Source organism: Macrobrachium nipponense, chromosome 15 (assembly GCF_015104395.2).
Source record: "Macrobrachium nipponense isolate FS-2020 chromosome 15, ASM1510439v2, whole genome shotgun sequence".
Classification (NCBI taxonomy): Eukaryota; Metazoa; Arthropoda; class Malacostraca; order Decapoda; family Palaemonidae; genus Macrobrachium; species Macrobrachium nipponense.
In genome coordinates this window covers 3,603,181-3,621,573 of record NC_087208.1, presented here as the reverse complement: position 1 = coordinate 3,621,573, position 18,393 = coordinate 3,603,181, and the positions used below count along the sequence as shown (strand labels likewise).

At 36.2% G+C, this 18,393-nt stretch overlaps 1 protein-coding gene across 1 annotated transcript in view; it reads right to left on the bottom strand.

Annotated features, from left to right (window-relative positions):
* Positions 1 to 2,134: 2,134 nt before the first annotated feature.
* LOC135226972 (mannose-P-dolichol utilization defect 1 protein homolog) overlaps positions 2,135 to 18,393 on the bottom strand; it is a 116,297-nt gene continuing 100,038 nt past the window's right edge. Inside the window, exons 3-4 of the mRNA XM_064266676.1 lie at positions 17,809 to 18,013; positions 2,135 to 5,673 (exon numbers count right to left, since the gene is read on the bottom strand). Coding sequence (XP_064122746.1) covers positions 5,443 to 5,673; positions 17,809 to 18,013 — 436 coding nt within the window. The 3' untranslated portion in view covers positions 2,135 to 5,442. The remainder of the gene's footprint in view (positions 5,674 to 17,808; positions 18,014 to 18,393) is intronic.

Sequence of the window (18,393 nt, the reverse complement as noted above, 5' to 3'; positions counted from 1 at the left end):
AAACCCAACCTGATCTTGCTGGCCCCTCACTTAAATGTTTGCCAATATTGCCCTTCAGGCCAGATCATCAAGTCCCACCCCATCCAATGACATAGAACCTACCCATTTGGGGGGAATTTTTCAACAATAGTAATTTTTTGCAGTTTTGTATTTAATATCATTTGATAGAGAACACAGTGGCTATTAATGGATTTTGTGAACTATTTATGTCGTAGGCTTTAATTATTCAACATTATCACTAATTACACTAACAATTAAGAACACTCATCATCAATGAAGTGATCTGAGCAGATTTTTGTATGTCTTGATGGTTGCTTTCATTAATCTCCTGAGTTCTATCTCCTTGATTTCTCACAACAGCAGGGACTGAGTAATACAATTTGTTGTCTCTCTTTAACCTACTGTGGCACCCCAACACACGGCTAGTGTTTACCATAGTTAAAGGAATAAATAGGTTCAATATCATTGCGAATTTCCGAAAAATCGTTCTTATCATGATTGCATGCTGCCCTTTTGCTCAACACAGCTGCCCTACAACATGGCCGACTTGCATGTTTACATCCTTCTAGATCTCATTCTGGATCGAAAACTATCTACATTCCTTAAACCTTTAACAGGTTCTGTTCCTCTTATAAAGCTCTAGTCCTAAATTTTACAATTTATGAAAAAAATTGCTATGGTATGTAACAAATGTTTTCAATGACCACTTAATTACCTCACTAGTTATAGCGACCGGTTAGTTTAGGAAGGAAAATCTTCAAATGCCTACTCCTCCTATACCATCTGATCTAGATGAATGCCTATTCCCACTAGAGGCCAGCTCTCAAAGCAGCAGCTCCTGTCCGGTGTTGCCCCAACTGTCTGCAGTGCATGTGACTTTTAAACTTAAAAAAACAATATTAAAATGGCTCCTCTGGATTTTGTCCGTTGCTTCCATTATTCAATAAACGGGGTCCATAAAATAGAGGTATGAGCATACTATTAAAAATACTAGATCTGTTTCATCATTACACACATCTAGATCTATTGTGAATGAAATTTTTACGAAAAATGATAGTGTACTTGCAGTTTGAATTCATGTTATTTTTTTAAGTAAGGGCTCGTGAAGTTGGAGCAGCCTAGCTGGGCCCGATGCACCACATAGTTACTGTAACAAATGATCCAAAGTGATTAAACGACTGTTATGTCATCATCGACCAATGGTGAGGAAAAGGTGTCTTTAGTAAATTTTTATGGTTCTTTTCAACAGAGGTTATCACAATATTATCAAGTACAATATATTATTATTAATCCTGAAAAAACCAGACCTCTGAGTCAAAATACTTAACTCATGTGGCTGGCGACCAACAAAATGTTATTATAATTTTGTACAAAACAATATTTTCTACTAACCAATAACACATCATGCATTCCACTTGTGCAGCTATGAAATTTTGATAAATTTGGATAAAATACCTCATACAGAAAACTGAATACCACACACAAACTCATGAAAATAATTTAATAATTTCAACTTTAATTTCCTTTACCAATTTCTTTTTTTTTCTAGGAGCCGGTCACCTAAAACTACAAGTAAAAGGAAACTGATCAATTACCCTCTAATTTCTCCATAAAACTGTGAAATTTTAAAAACTTGCATAAGGCATACAGTCAACCACCACCTATTCACAGTTCTGGATTCGCGGCTTTGCCTATTCACAGATTTTTCTGTGAAATATACACATCATTCACAGGATTTTTCATAGAGAAATATTCACAAACTACCGTAATTTCATATTATTTTCGTGACTAAAAACATTTCACATAATAAAACTATTAAAATAGCCAGGTATAAGCATTTCTAGATTATTTGTTTGTTTGTTTGTATGGTGTTTTTACGTTGCATGGAACCAGTGGTTATTCAGCAACGGGACCAACGGCTTTATTTGACTTCCGAACCACATCAAGAGAACCTTTATTACCAGAAATACTCATCTCTCACTCCTCAATGGAATGCCCAAGAAACGAACTCGTGGCCACTGAGGTGGCACACCAACACCATACCGATCACGCCACTGAGGGGCTGATAAGCATTTCTAGCAGGGTTTATGGTGTTAGAATGATCAAAATATACAGTTATAAACATTTTTAGAAGAGTGTCAAGTATTTGCAGATTTTAGCTGTTTGCATGGGGTTGAGGTCCCTATCCCCCCGCAAATCCTTGGGGATCAACTGCAAGCCATAAATATTTAAATGAGAGCTCTGAAAAGCAACCTAATCACTATTTGTTACAATTAAACATCCAATTAAAAAAATTATTAATATAAAGACATTATTATTCTGTACAAAATTATAAAGATATTACTACAATGCTGAAAATCCCCAAATAAAGATTTGAAAGCCAAATAAGTTAAAAAAATTGTCCTAACATCTTGCTGAGACGATGATAATCACTGCTCTACAACAATAATAATGGATGTAAGAGAAACTGCTCATTTCTTAAGTTTCTTAAAAGGAAAAAAAATTACAGCATCTTCAGTTATTAAAAAGCACAATTACAAGTGCATCTCCTTCTGCATTGAGTCTGTTAACCTCCTATGTTCTACAAACAAGCACAGCTATAACACAATGTATAGAAAAATATCTTTATATAATTCTGTCATTATTATTCTTTTTATTGTATATTCTAACCGGACCACAGTTATAGTTACTAATACCTCTACGGCTGGCCCTTCGAAGGGTTTCCTTGGCTTTTAACTGTTCATATAATACACACACACACAGTGTATAAACAAATATACAAGTACTAAGACACAAACATACTTGTACATGTACTGTATATATAAACAATATACGTACATCATACATGGGCACACATTCATACATACTCTCACAATTACTTTGTACAATTTCCTAGTCCTGCAGTTAATCATAAAGCATGTAAAAATATAATACATCTCACAATATTCACAAAAATTAATGGGATGTGGATCAGTTAATATTTCCACTTGAATTCCCGAAACAAAACAAAAAAATGAAATTCAACAATAGGGGATGTCTACTCTTTACTTTAAACTCTATTGCTTATGTACTTCAAATAGCTACACTATCCACGAATAAGATGATGATTAATTTCTTATGGATGGTGAAAGAGTTAACTGATTTACATACAAGTATGTATTACAATCAATGCTCATATGAGAGGCCTGAACGATGACTTGATAATGCAAACTACAATCTAAATTAACATATCCATGTTGGCAGGATATCTCAAGAAAGCAGAACAGAATTTGATGAAACTTGGCAAATGTATCTAATAAGTGACCTTCCAGAGATGATTAACACCAGGGAGAAACTGGGATGATTTCCATGACAAAAAGTCAAATCTTGAGCCATTCCACTCAAAAGCATATCTTGAGAAGGTTTCCTGATAAATGTACACTTCAAATTTCAATCATTCTCTTCATCCTTTCCAGAGACATGGGAGACAACATCAAACCCCTTCCTATATCACTTGCAGAAGAAAAAAAATCACTATCAAAATTTAAATATTTGTAAGGCGATTCTTTTGTTTTACAGGAAAACACATAAATTCCTTCTATACATTAAGCTTGTTCATAGTTTGGACAGTAGAATATTGTCTCATGCACAAGTAAGAATCAACCTCTACTCAATAGCAGACCAAATGAATAAGAATACGTATATAAAAATTTTGGCTACAACTTCCCTGAACCAATTAGAAAATAGTACCATTCTTCCATACACTGCCCTGTACACCAATCAGACCAAGTACTACACAGACTTCATTTAAATTACAACTACTTGCATATTGTCTATGGAATTTAAAATACAGTACATATTGTATTTATGAAAGATCCTTATATTTTCTAAGTAAGTTAGCATTTATAATTATGTAAAAATTGGAAATTACTAACAAAATGAAATATTCTATGGACCTTTATAGCAAGTTTAAGAAGTATTTCCATTCAAATATTTTACTCTTATTATAAGCCTTGATGGTCTATTACACCTGAAAAAATATTACCTAATCAATGAATATAACCTAACACAAGTTGACAGGAAAACAAAAGGTTACTAAGGCATGTATGTATAATTCATATAATAATGGGTTAAAACATAATTTACCCAGTCCCTATGAAATGGCAAAAAACTTGACATAATCCCCACTAAGGAAGACACCACACACTTCTAAAGCAGTATTTGACCAGGGAGGATACAATCTACAGAGCTCTAGAAAAACTGGAAACCTGCAACACTGACACCATTCACCCTACTTACGATTTGTACCCGCCACACTCAAAACTTCATGTCCATAGCACCACTCCTCCAATGGGGAGCTTGGCTTGAACATGCAAAACATGAGGTATACCGACTGATGAGAGTAGTGATTATAAGGTATCAAGCACATTATCTTGCTTCAAGTAATGCACCTGATAAGCTCTGAGTTGGAAAAATAATAAAAACTAAAAGTAATTCATTATCCACAAATTATTAGAATATGAAAATGTATATAAAGCATATAAAATAACAAATACAGTTTCAACAAAGTACATTATACAAAAACAATCCCAATAAACATCCCAAATTCTTAAACCTGGAAACACATCACCTCGAAATAAAATTTGTCACAATTAGCTTGAATATAATCTTTCATGACAAATAAAGAAGAGTACCACTAACTGAAGTTAATTCTCCAACTCAAAACAGACCAGCAATATTGCAGGTCTGAAATAAATTCCCAACTTCAGAAATATCACAGTTACCAGATACTGACCCTGAAACCCTTTCTTTGAAATCATCCTGAGAGTCTGTATCGTAAACAGAGGAACTATGGCAACACTCAACATCACAAGCTATTCTGGCATTTCATTTTGTGCACTCCTCAGCACTGCTGGAATGGGATAGAAAAGACAGCATGTTCCTCTGCATGTTAAGCAAATCCTGTTGTGTACATCTGTTTGCCTCATCACTAAACAGTTGCCACCTCACATGAGGCCACAAAAAATATTCTAAACAGTTTAATTTATACATTATGCACACAATATTATTAAAATCATAACAAAAAGCACCTTCTTCTATACAGTTATTGCTAATCACTTATCATAATCATCATAAACAGATACAGTACTATCTTCAAACAATACAAAACTGCCAACATACACTTTGATCAGTTACCGTAAAAAGTAATAAAAATATGGTATAAATGACAAAACTGCTTATGGTAAAACAATTTTCTTATAACATATGCTGGTCATAACTGAGATGTACAGTCCTGATGACTCTTTAAGTTTTGCTTTATGCACCACATCAAGGAACAAACTGCCTGTATGTTTTACCAAAACAAGAATGTCTACTCTCCTATTACCTAATTTAGAAGTAAGAACTAATAAAATCCACTACCAGTCTGATAGGGGGGTAAACAATGTAGTGGACTTTAGCAGTCTACTCCTTCTTAGCCTTTTTACTGGGAACATTCCAGTAGTAAAGGAGCTGTGCCATTATAATCCCATTAGCAACAGTTGCAACACAATAGGTAATAATGATCACTTGGTCACCAGTTTCCTGAATTGAAGTGAAAATGCGCGCCATCGAACCCAGGAACAGCAATGTGACAGTGATAGCAGAGAGCTGTCCAGTGCTTCCGTTAGTGTAATTTGCCACAGCCTGAACCATCTGTAAACAGAAGACATAACACTTTTATAAACCTATACGTATCTACAAACTTTGCATAAGAATGAATACTTTAGCCAATTGACTACATGGCCTTAAACTTGTGAGACAATATATACTGTACTATAATATCTGTATGCTGTACCTGGTGCAAAAGATTATTAATAGGGCTTAGTTTTCCCAACCTCTGAGTCTTTAAGTAGACTTCTCGGGCTGGTTCTCAGGGATTAATCCTGAGAGAAAAAAAAATTAGTCTTCATTTAAGAAACCAGTTTTATTTTAAGAATTTATGATGTTCATTGAAAAATCTTTGCTTTCAGCAAGAATATTTTTCATTTTTGAATTCTGTATATAAATTGATCTTTGTTGGGTCCAATCTGGGCATTCCACTGGTAAATATTGCACTGTCATGGGTGCTTGACATCTATTAAACTTCATTGGGTCAGCATGTGGTGTCGACATCAAGTGACCATGCGAGAATGTTGTGTCTCCTACACAGATTACCTCTTTTGATCTTTCTTTTTGTGAAGATGTCCTCCATGCATACACTTCAGGTTCTATACTTTTAAGCTTATTTGTGGTTGGCACCAAGAACCATTCTCTTTTCCAATCTTGGTATATCAATGGTTTAACAGATGTTATCCAGTCTGACACTGGGGCATGTGTAACTGTTGGAGGATAGTGCAGGCTAATTTGGCAGCAGAGTCTGCATTTTCATTTCCTTTTATTCCCATGTGTGCTGGAATCCAACATATTTCCATCGATAATCCTGATTGGAGGAGTTGATGAATTTTTATTTGTATTTCATGTACTATTTGGTTTACTGGTTTATAATGACTTATAGCATCTATAGCACTACGTGAGTCACTGAAAATAGACACACTTGCTTTTTCCTCAGATATTATATCAAGAGCCATTTGTATGGCCATGAGTTCGGCAGTAAATACTGATGATATTAAATGTAGGGTTCTTTTGATTAATATATGTTTCGAATAAGCAGATGCTCCTACTCCAATATTATTTTTGGAGCCATCTGTATATACGTACCATGAATTTGTCTCATTTTCTTCTAATGTGCTCCAAAGCATGTTGGCAGTACATTCTGTACTATTCATTTGTCTTTCAAGTAGGTAAGATAGGGAGGTACATATTTTTATTCGTTTTAACATTCATGGTGGTGACAATTCTATTGGTGGGTGAAAAATTGGATTTATGTTATGTTAGTTCAATAGGTATTTAGCTCTTTTTGGGCAAGAGCTAGTAGTATGAACTTCCGTTTCTGGATTATAATTTTGTAAGCAGTCAGCTGCAGGAGATGATCCTGCTTGTAGTGAAAGACCTCTTCATATTGTTATTAAATTAAGGTGATGTTTCAAGGGCAACACACCTGCCTCTACCAGAAGCGAGCTTGTTGGGGACGATCGGAATGCTCCTGTGCACAATCGCATGCCTTCATGGTGCAATGTATCGGGAGATTTCAATGCAGATTCTGAGGCAGATGAATATATTGGACTGAAGTAATCTATTATGGATAAGACTGTTGCCTTATATATCATTAATAAAATATCTCGCTTTGCTGCCCAATTAGTGTGCGACAACTTTTTCAATATGGCAAGGGTTTTTATGTCCTTGGCTTTAATGTATTTGATGTGCTCTTTCCAATTTAAATGTTGATCAAATATCACTCCTAGATATTTGATTTTTGTACAAAATTGTATTTCAGTGCTATAAAGGTGAAGTTTGATTGTTTGGTTCTTCAGCCATCTTTTGTCTTTGTAGACAATGCTTCATTTTGTTTTATCAGTTGAATATTTAAATCCAACTGAATTTGTTCAACTACATATATTTGAAATAGCAGTATTGAGAACTCTCTGAGCATGTCTCAAATTGCTACTCGTATAGTAAATAACTAAGTCATCAACATATAAACTTTTTTACACCACTTGGTAAATTTTTAGTAATGTCATTTAATTGCTAAAGCAAACAATGTACAGCTCAAGACACTACCTTGAGGGATTCCTTCTTCAAGTTTATAGGTTACTTAGTAGGAATTTTCAACTCTTACTTGAAAAGTTCTTTTTGTTAAAAAGTTCTTAATAAATATTGGTAAGTGGCCTCTTAATCCCTTGGAGTGGAGTTTTTGCATGATGCTATGTTTCCATATTGTGTCATATGCTTTTTCTATATAAAAAAAATATAGCTACTGTTAATTTTGTTTGTTCAAAGCCTTTTTTGATATGATTCTCTAAATGTGTTAAGGGATCTAGGGTTGATCTGCCAGCTATTGAACCTGATTGTGTTGGTGTTAAAATGGATTTTTTGGTTATTACATACGTTAATCGTGCATTAACCATTTTTTCTAAGATTTTGCAAAGGCAGCTTGTTAGGGATATCAGTCTATAATTGGATGAATTACTTGTATCCTTTCCTGTTTATTTATTGGAATTATTATGGCGTGTTTCCATTTATCAGGAATGACACATTTTAGCCAGATACTATTATAAAATTTTAATAAATATGACTTAGCTATAGGAGCTAATTTTTCTATCATTTCAAGTGATATTTTGCGGAGGGATGACATGAGTTGATGGCATTATCTAGATCATCCATGTTGAAAATATAATTATATTCCAGGTCTTCAAGAGTTTCAAAATTGAGTATTATATTTTCTTTTTGTTTTCTGATATTTTGAAAATGTATATTTAGGCTAGAGTAAGCACTGATGTTTACAAAATGTTTTCCAATTATGTTTGATATTTCATAAGTAGCATGGTATATTTTCATTTAGATGTAATGTGTTTGAAGATACGTTTGAGACATATTCTTTCCATGATGCGATTTTTTCAGCTATTAATGTTTTTCTAAACTTGGCTGTATATTTGTCATATAGTGGTTTAATGTGGTTACTTGTTATATTTGTTATAACTATTTTGTTTAATATGTTTATATTATAGGGCATTTTGTCGAGTGATTTAAGGCGAGTTTTAAGTCTGTTAAGATTGCGACCCAATATATGTCATATTTTACTTAAGGTTGTTAAGGTTGGATTCCACCATGGGAAAGGGGATTTTGTGGAATGTGATTTGTTTTTGGAATGCTTTTATCTGCAGCATTTATTATGAAGTTTGAGAACGATTCACATGTAGTATTGTGATCTTCGTTATGTGCGAATGGCGGTATGCTTCGAGTGTAAAGGAAATATTTATCCCAATTAGCGTTTTGGATATTGTATCTGTAGGTGCCACTATTTTGGTATTACTTAAGTAGTTCAGAATGATTGGGAAATGGTCACTTGTGTATGAATCGTCTAGGACATTCCATTCAAATTTTTTCGGCTACATCATTTGAACATATAATGAAATGTCAATTGAGGAAAAGGTTAGGTGTGTATTTGAAAAATATGTTGGAACTTCACTTTCATTGAGACAACACAGGTTGTCTCATTATAGTTTCCTCTATGTCGGTTCCAGATATGTCAGTGGGGTTATTAGTATCCCATAAAGGATTATGTGCATTGAAATCTCCTACTATAAGTAGGGGTTCGTGTATACTAATAATAATAAGTTCAGAAAAATCACAGAAATTTGCATAGAAATTTGGTTGGTTATATAAATTACAAATAGTGATTTTACTTTTGTCAGCCATATACAGTTTAATAGCTGTTATTTGATATGGCATAGACGGTATGTTGAAAGTTTCATATGTTATGCTATTATGAACGTATATAGCTGTGCCTAATTTTCCACTGTCAGTTGGTGAATAACAGGCAATTTTAAAGTGTTGGAAATTTGTAGGGTTACTTCCTATATGCTGCAGACATATGCACATTGGATTATGTTCTTGTACAATTCTTTGTAGTTCGCCTGAACGGATTCTTGTTAGAAGTCCGCTTATGTTCCTCTGAATAATTTTACATTCCATTATTGGGGGGAACTGGTGTTAAATTCTGTAAATTGACTGCTGATTTTACTTTGTCCTGAAGTTTGTATGCATTTGAACTGATTTGTGACTTTTTTTATTGATGTATTTGTATGCTGATTATTAGATTCAGCAGTGGTTTGTTTTTCATAATTAAATATTAATGTCTATTTTTTTATTTTATAATTTCCTTTTTGTATTTTAAGGATTCAGAACATAATTCGTTCTCATGTTGGTGTGTTAAAGGGCATTTCCTTATTTTAATAAAATTGTCTATACAATTTCGTACTGTCCTCTGTCTTGGTGGTTAGTTGGTTATATGTACCTACGAAGCACTCATTACACCCACAAGATGAAGCATGTTTGGTGATGTTAATTATTGGTTCAGAGTATTTGATCTTGCTTTAGAAATTTCTGGTTTTGTCCTTTTCTGTAGTGATAAGGACTGTCAGTTTGAGGGGTTATTTGTTATGTTGTTGTTAACGGAATATTTGGGTCTTGTGGATGGTTGGGGAGTGAAGTGATAGTTATATTTTGATATTCATTAGTATTATTTGATGGGAATCGTAAAAAGTGATTAATTGATTCTTTACTGTCCAGATGTTGGCTGTTTGATTGGGATTGAGGGTAACTGTGTATTTCCACTTGTGATGAAGTTAGTATAGTAATATCTTTTTTAAGATGTTCCCCTGGTGTAGTTAGAGTTTATTTGGATTGATTGTAATTTTCAATATTCACTTATTTTCCCTTAGGTGGGGTTCGTTCCAGTATTCTTTTCTTTTTGGCAGTTCAATATTATTATTTAACTCCTTTTCCATTGGAAGTTCTTTTCCATGGATATCTGAATCTTCCATGTTAGTAGTGGTATTGGTGGGTAACATCACTTTTATTTTGGGTTTAAGTATTATTGGCATGAAATTTAGTTTCTATGTTTAAATTATCTTGTTTGTTATTGTGCTGATTGATGTCTCGATTTTTAGTTACATTTGAAAAGGTGGGGCTTTTGGATGGATTATTAACTCCTCTTACTTTTAGCTCGAGTCTGGCTTCCATGACTGACATTCCTGCCCTATATATTAACAACTGAAGTCCTGTGTTGTATTGGTAAAATGAGCATTCTTAAGATTTCGCGTGATGGGCTAGTCCACAATTAATACATTTTGGGTGGTTACAGTTCCAATTAGTGGTATGGTTATCTGATGTGTAGAGTACACATATTGCCTTATTACAGCATTTTTTGCATGTGTGTGTCCATACCTTGAGCACTGTGTACATTGTGGTGGTTTTGGAATGAAAGGACAAACTTCTCTAATTTGTCTGAGAATTTTTATTTTAAATGGGAGGTCTTGGCCTGTAAATTTTATTTTGGCAATGTTGATATTCTTATTCTTGTCTTCCCTACTTGAAATTGCGTATATTTCTAAATCGTGAATATTGTCATATCTCAATTTTAAGGGGTCTAGCAGTAGTTGTTTTGAAGGAAGTTCTTGTTCGTTGTTGGGTAGGATGACTGTACCCTATACATAATTCAATGTTTCATGGCTTGTAATTGTTACTTTTATATCATTTATTTCAATTAGTATACTTAAAAAGGCAGTGGACTGCTTTTTATTGGTTACTTGGATAAGCCATTCATTGTCTTTGATGTGTCTATATTCCAAGTCCTATGTTGGATATATGTTAAGTAATTTGTTTTCTAGTATCGCTGCTGGTCCAAAGTGGTCATCAAAATGTACCAATGTGGGATTAAGTCGGTAATTTTTGTTTCTTTTTGGTCCTTGTTTTATGTACGTTGCTTGTCTATTATAATTTTTATATTTTTCTGTATTGATGAGAGGATTATTTATCTGTAATTCAGAATTATTGTTCATCATATATGGTTCCATTGTTACAATATTGGAGTTTACCAATTGATTTTTGTTTCTTTCTTTTTTATTTATGCACCCTAATTGGTTTTCTGGCTCTGCTACTTCACTGGGAACAGGGTGTTCCTTTGTAGCATTTATAGTACTTTCATTGCTGGAGGCAGTACCAAGGAAATTCAGGAGTGACATGCCAATAGTCATCAACTGTGCCGGAGTTTTTCCATCATGGGGCCCAGGGGTACTCAATTCATTTAGTTCATAATTCATAAATTTGAGATAAAAAAGAAAAAATCTTGAAAAGATATATCACTGGCCCTTCGGGAAATTAAATCTTCCACCAATGGCACAAATGAGAAATGACTCCCAAATGTCCGTATCCCTACCCTGCCTTACCCCGAAAGGGGATGGCATAACATGATTAGTATGGCCCAAGTGTAAGCAGAACCCACTTGCTAGGACTAAGGGTATTACGATAATAGAATTATAGTAGTACCTCAAGATACGAAATTAAGGGGGCCGGCCGGCTAATGCCGATTTTTAACGACAGGACTTTGACATTCATACCACTTAATAAGGTGACTTGGGACATCTCCAAACTGCATATGATTTTCGCCTCTGACCTTCGGTTTTGTGACGCCAGGGCAATTTATCCCAAAAATAGCAATTTTTCAAATTCTATCTCCTCCCTTGATATTTAATATTAAGACCTGGGATTACTACCATATATAGACCTGATGTCGACCTCCAATCAAATGGAGAGTTTTTTTTCTAAAAGTCTTTTTTTGCTAGATATGATTTTTTCAATATGTAAAAAAATAAACCCTATAAATCACGAGAAAAAAAATTATAAAAAAAATATGAAACAAAAATTGGAAAAAAGGGCTCTATTTGATTGTTCTATAATGTCTTTCTGAGTTATATACTAAATTCCAATGTTATAGCTTTAAAACTAAGTGAGGAGATAGATTTTGAAGGTCAATAAGTATAGTTTTGAGATACGGGCGTTCAAAGTTTTCCTTCGTATTTCTATAAAGGCAATGTTAATAAATAATGATTATTATGAATGTATATTTCTTTTTTGTGTATTAATAAACCAAAACTATTTTATTTATCATAATTTAATCATAAATGATGATCCCTTTGCTCATATATCGTAGCCTGGGGCACTGCTTGAGGCAAGATGGGGCACTCCTTCCTATGTAACCCCCTCTCTCCCCTTCACTTACTCGGCTTATTACAGCGAATTTTCTTCTGTATGTTAGCGACATGTTTTCCTTGTATTTTCCTCTTTGGCATGATGACATTCTTGTCGAAACAAAGATAAACAAACGTAAATGCAAGAGAATGTCAGAGGTGAAACTCGAAGGTGTACTCTCTTTTTACAAAGACAATTTAATAAATCATGATTATTATGAATTTCATATTCCATTTTGGGTATTAAAAACCAAAACTATGTTATTTATCATAAATGAAGATCTCTTTGCTCAAAGATCGTAGCCTTGGGCACAGTGTGACGTGTGCTGTCAGGCAAGAAGGGGGCGTTAGTAGACAACCCTCCCCTCTCTCTTCACTAACTACGCGTATATTATGATATTTTGTAATAACACTTGAGCGATTTTTCTTCGTCTGTATGTTAGCGAGATGTTTTCCTTGTCTTTTCCTCATTGGCATGATGAACTTCTTGCCGAAACATACATAAACATATGTAAAAGCAAGCGAATGTCACGAGGTGAAACTCGAACGTGTAATCTACTTGAAGTCTATGGTCCAACTGATTCATGATTGGACCAGATACTCGCTTGAGTCGCTTCTGCGAGCCATGGAATCTCTACAGATGCCATTTCTCACAATTTCTTTGCCAATAATTATCAAAATTTACAATAATAGAAGAAATATTGCATTTCCTTGTACGGATGAATGTTTTAGGCTTATTGAGTTATGTTTACTAATTACCCTGTAACTACGAAAGTAAGAGGAATTTTGACAAAATATTTCGTATACGTATTCTCAATTGCCATATGACGCTCCATGAATTTTTTCATGACTTTGCATTTTTCGCCCTATACCACCATATATAGGGGTTCCGGCCGGCCCCCTTAATCCGTTCCGAGGCATCTTTCGTATCATGAAGTTTTCGTATCTTGGACTACATTTTACATGTAAAATGGCTGATCCGTTCCAAGCCCTCCAAAAACACCCCAGTAAATTTCATAATAAAGCTAAATTAACCTATAAACAATGAAATACTACAACAATTTGGACCATTCAATACCTAAATCAATAAAAAAAAATGCAAAATAACCCGTAAAGTGTATATTAGTGTACATGGTAACAAGAAATATACTGTACATAAAATGTGGAAGCTTACCTTTCGAGTGAGGCTATCTCCGAAAGTGGCGGCAGAGGAGGAGGAGGACAAACGGCAGATAACGTACGTACGTACGTACACTTAACTTTACGAAAGCACATAAAAAATTTAAGGAAAACTATAAAACTAAAATTTACGAAACACATTAACAAAATTGTAACACTTAACTTTACAAAAAACTAAAAAATTAATTAACTTTACTTGGTAATTCTAAGCCCTCATTCCGCAGTAAAGTAGGCTATGGCAGTTGACGTTTTCCTATGTTATTTTACTTACTGAACAAGAATTTAAAGTAATATTTATTCGGACGGCTGTAATTAACCCCCAGGGGCCAGTACTAAACACGGAGAAATACATTGGACGCCCCAATCCCTAGTGGTTGTCGTATCCGCGGTTGCGTTCCTTGCAGTCCGTTTGGGACTATTCTTTAGAATTACCCTGCAAGAAACGTGACCGCGGATACGACATCCACTAAGGATTGTGGCGTCCAATGTATTTCGCCGTGTTTAGTACTGGCCCCTAGGGGTTAATTACAGTCGTCCGAATAAATATTACTTTACTTTAAATTTTTTGTTCAGTAAGTAAAATAACATAGGAAAACGTCAACTGCCATAGTCTACTTTACCGCGGAATGAGGGCTTAGAATTACCTTTTACTTTTAAGTAGACTTTTTTTTTTTTTTTTTTTTTTTTTTTTTTTTTTTTTACAGAATTTCAACTTCATCACCACTTTCAACGTTCTGTTTATCACTTGGTTCTTCCTTTTTGCTTAAAAAATAACGATCTAAGGAAGATTGCTTCTGCCTACTTTTCACAATGTTCCTAAAACGACTCAGGCAAACGTCATCGAACTGCGCAAGCATACGACTTGTGTGAGCCTTTTCGGGGTGTCTTTTTTCGATAAACGATTGCACTTTATGAAAAGCAGCTAGAACATCCTTAATTTCTGCCGTTGTCATAGGGTCCTCCTCCTCTTCCTCGCCGCTCCTAGAGAACTCCTCTTGAACAACGTTATGTTGCATGGCCTCCAACTCCTTCAGGTCATCCGTCGTAAACTCCTCTTGGTGCTCCTCGAGAAGGTTGTTGACGTCGTCCTCGTCGACGACCAGCCCCATGGACTTGCCGAGTGCAACGATCTCGTCAAGATCTGGTTGGGAAACAGTTTCGGGATCGCCAACTGTTTCGGACTCTGCAGCACCAGCTTCGCCAACGTCGAATCCCTTGAAGTCTCGGGCGGATACGGCATCGGGTCAGAGTTTCCTCCATGAGGAATTCACGGTTCGCCTCGAAACCTCCTGCCAAGCTTGGTCGATGGGTCGGATACAAATGACGATGTCGAAATGCTCCTTCCAAAACTGACGCAAAGTGAGGTTTGTGGTATCGGTGATGTCGATCGTGTACAGCTTCTTAAAGTTCGCTATCACTTGCTGGTCCATGGGTTGGAGGAGAGGGGTGGTGTTGGGCGGAAGAAAAAGAATCTTAACGAAGGAATACTCCGCTAGGATATCTTCCTCGAGGCCAGGAGGGTGGGGAGGGGCATTGTCCAACACCAGCAGACATTTCAGAGGGAGGCGCTTCTCTTCCAAAAATTTCTTCACTGTCGGGCCGAAACACAGATTTACCCACTCAGTGAACAAAAGTCTCGTTACCCAGGCTTTTGCATTAGCCCTCCACATCACTGGAAGCTTCTCCTTCAGCACTTTGTGGGCCTTGAAGGCTCGAGGAGTCTCGGAATGATAGACCAGTAGGGGCTTCACCTTGCAATCCCCACTGGCGTTGGAACAAAGTGCGAGCGTAAGCCTGTCTTTCATAGGCTTATGCCCAGGTAGCTTCTTCTCTTCCTCCGTGATGTACGTCCGACGAGGCATTTTTTTCCAGAATAGGCCAGTATCATCACAGTTGAAAACCTGCTGAGAACTGTAGCCTTCCTTGGTCATCATCTCGTCGAAAGTTTTCTTAAATGCTTCGGCCGCTTTCACGTCCGAGCTGGTAGCCTCCCCATGACGCACCACCGAATGGATGCTAGTCCGTTTACGGAATTTCTCGAACCAGCCATGCGAAGCCTTGAACTCTGGGGTTGGCGTTAAGTCCCTCCCCCTCCGTCGTCTTCCGCCTGCGCAATCAAATCGCCGAAAATAGCGCTGGCCTTGTGGGAGATTGCTGTCTCTGTTACCGTATCGCCAGCGATTTCTTTGTCTTTTATCCAGACGAGGAGCAGCCGTTCCATCTCGTCGTGCACGTGGGTCCTCTTGCTGGACAAAATAGTGATCCCCTTCGACGGTGTAGCTGCTTTGATGGCATCCTTCTATTTAAGGATGGTGCCTATTGTCGATGGATTACGGCCGTATTCCTTTGCGATCACCAGCTTCGTACTTCGTACTTCGTACTTCTTGATGATCTCCATCTTTGTCTCCAGAGAGAGCATGCGCTTCTTTCCGTGAATTTCAACTTTCTTTGGACCCATGACTACGTTATCTTGTACGTAATTTACGTATAAGTTACACAATAAAGTTTTCGCACAACACGATAATAGTACTGCAACAAAATCACTAACGAATTTACGTTACTAAACGAAATCGTTGGACCGAACGAATGCCGTGTGCATACGATAAAGATGTTGGTACGAAGAGGCCGAGATAGGTACGCCACCACGTATAAGATGCATGATGGGAGGGATGCTGTCCAATAGGAGAGAAGGATCTCATGGTGGTGACTAGCATCAGAAACCAATGGGAGAGCAGGAGGATGGTGGCGAGTCTACTAGTACTAAGATGACGGCGCGCAGCACGAGTTTCAAAATTGTTATCCGGGCGAATCTCGGACTTTCAGAAACCTTTCGTATCTTGAAAACTTTCCGTATGTAGACCCGTTAAATTTTTCGCATTGGCTTTCCTATCTCGAGTTTTTTCATAAGTTGAGCCTTTCGTATCTCGAGGTACCACTGTATCCCCATCCTAATCACATTAAGGGCAAACTGAATAGAATGCTGAGAGTTCTATTCCTAGAACCAGGCCCCCACTGGAATCCGTGGTCCAGCTCCACAGAATAGTTCCGCCTGAAAAACAGGTCCAAACATTGTCGGGTAGATGATGGATCTACCAGTTCTCACTATTTAGCTTCAGATTTAACTCCACGTTAAGCCATATGTTTTCTCATCTATTTGCTTTCAAAAATTTTGGCAAAAATGGTTGGCAAAAATGGAAGAGTCCACAGATATTAACTCAAAAATATATAATCTTATATGGGACTTGGGTTCCAACCTAGGAAGAAATTCCTGAGGTTCAAGAGCCCCCTCACCACGTCAAGGTGGTCCCAAAATGAGGGGGTGGTGCAAATGAGCTGTAACCAAATACAGTGAGTTGGTAAATGTGAAATTCTTGGGTTTAAAAAAAAAATTATAAATAAAGAAATGATTACCTGGTCAGTGTGTGTCTGACCACGCTGCTCCTAAATCCTTAATCTAGCCTTCGAGATTTCGCTTAAATTGTACTGTCCAGTCGTATATGCCTCTGTTTTCAAAATATATTGTTTTCTTACTAAATTACCTGTGACCACGTGTGGGTGGCTGCTTTTATAATCTTTAATCTAGCCCACTTGCATTTTTTTGTTTCTTTAAAGTTAATCCTGTATTGTCCGTTTGTATATGCTTACTTGTACTGTGATTTTCTATGTTCTGATCAGTCTTGCCTTAAATAAAGGGTCATTAAGACCGAAAGATCTCAGCAGTTCTCGTTTTTCATTTTCCTCCATGGCATTACCCTTTATTTAAGGTACCTGGCCTGAATTAGCAAATGAAGCCTGTTGAGTCTGGGAATATTTGTTCTTGAATGTGGTCATATGCATGACTGACAAGTTTGTGATGAGACAAATTGTTATCACTAAAAATCTATCATGTAAACCCAACTGCTTTTGTGAGATTGGAAATTTAGAGATAAACCCAAATATGCATAACCATTGAAGCAACTAAACAGTGAAATTGGCTACCTACCTTGCCAGCAAATACAATTGCAATGTTGGCTGCTTGTAAGGTCCATAGGACATTCAATGAGACCATTCCTGAGCAAAGGATGCCAACCAAGGAAGTTACAGTTACGATAAAGCCAACAGCCTTTGTAGTCGAACCACCATAGTGGTAAACCAATGCACCAATAATGGATGTTTGAATTAAAAGGAAAGCACTGTCACCATATGCACTGGAAATAAAATGTTTAATTACATTATACATACTTTAAAACCAAAACTAAAATTGAACTTACTAGAATCAAGTTTATTCAAGAAGATGTTTACCAATACTAGCTTCAACCTAGCAACAAATTTCCCTGTCTTCTGATGCACAAAAATTCCATGTGAACTAACCATTCACTTACTCATATTTTACAGAAACTTGACAAAATTTCAACCAAGCAGAAGTGTACATAAAGAAATTTTACCAAACCCCAAAGGAAAAATGCTACGAGAAAGAGACAGTTTTCAATGTTTACATATGATGTAGTAGACCCTTGAAACACATGCACTGAAGGATAGGGATAAATTTAAAAAGAAAGTGGTTACATACTGATATGTACAAGTAATT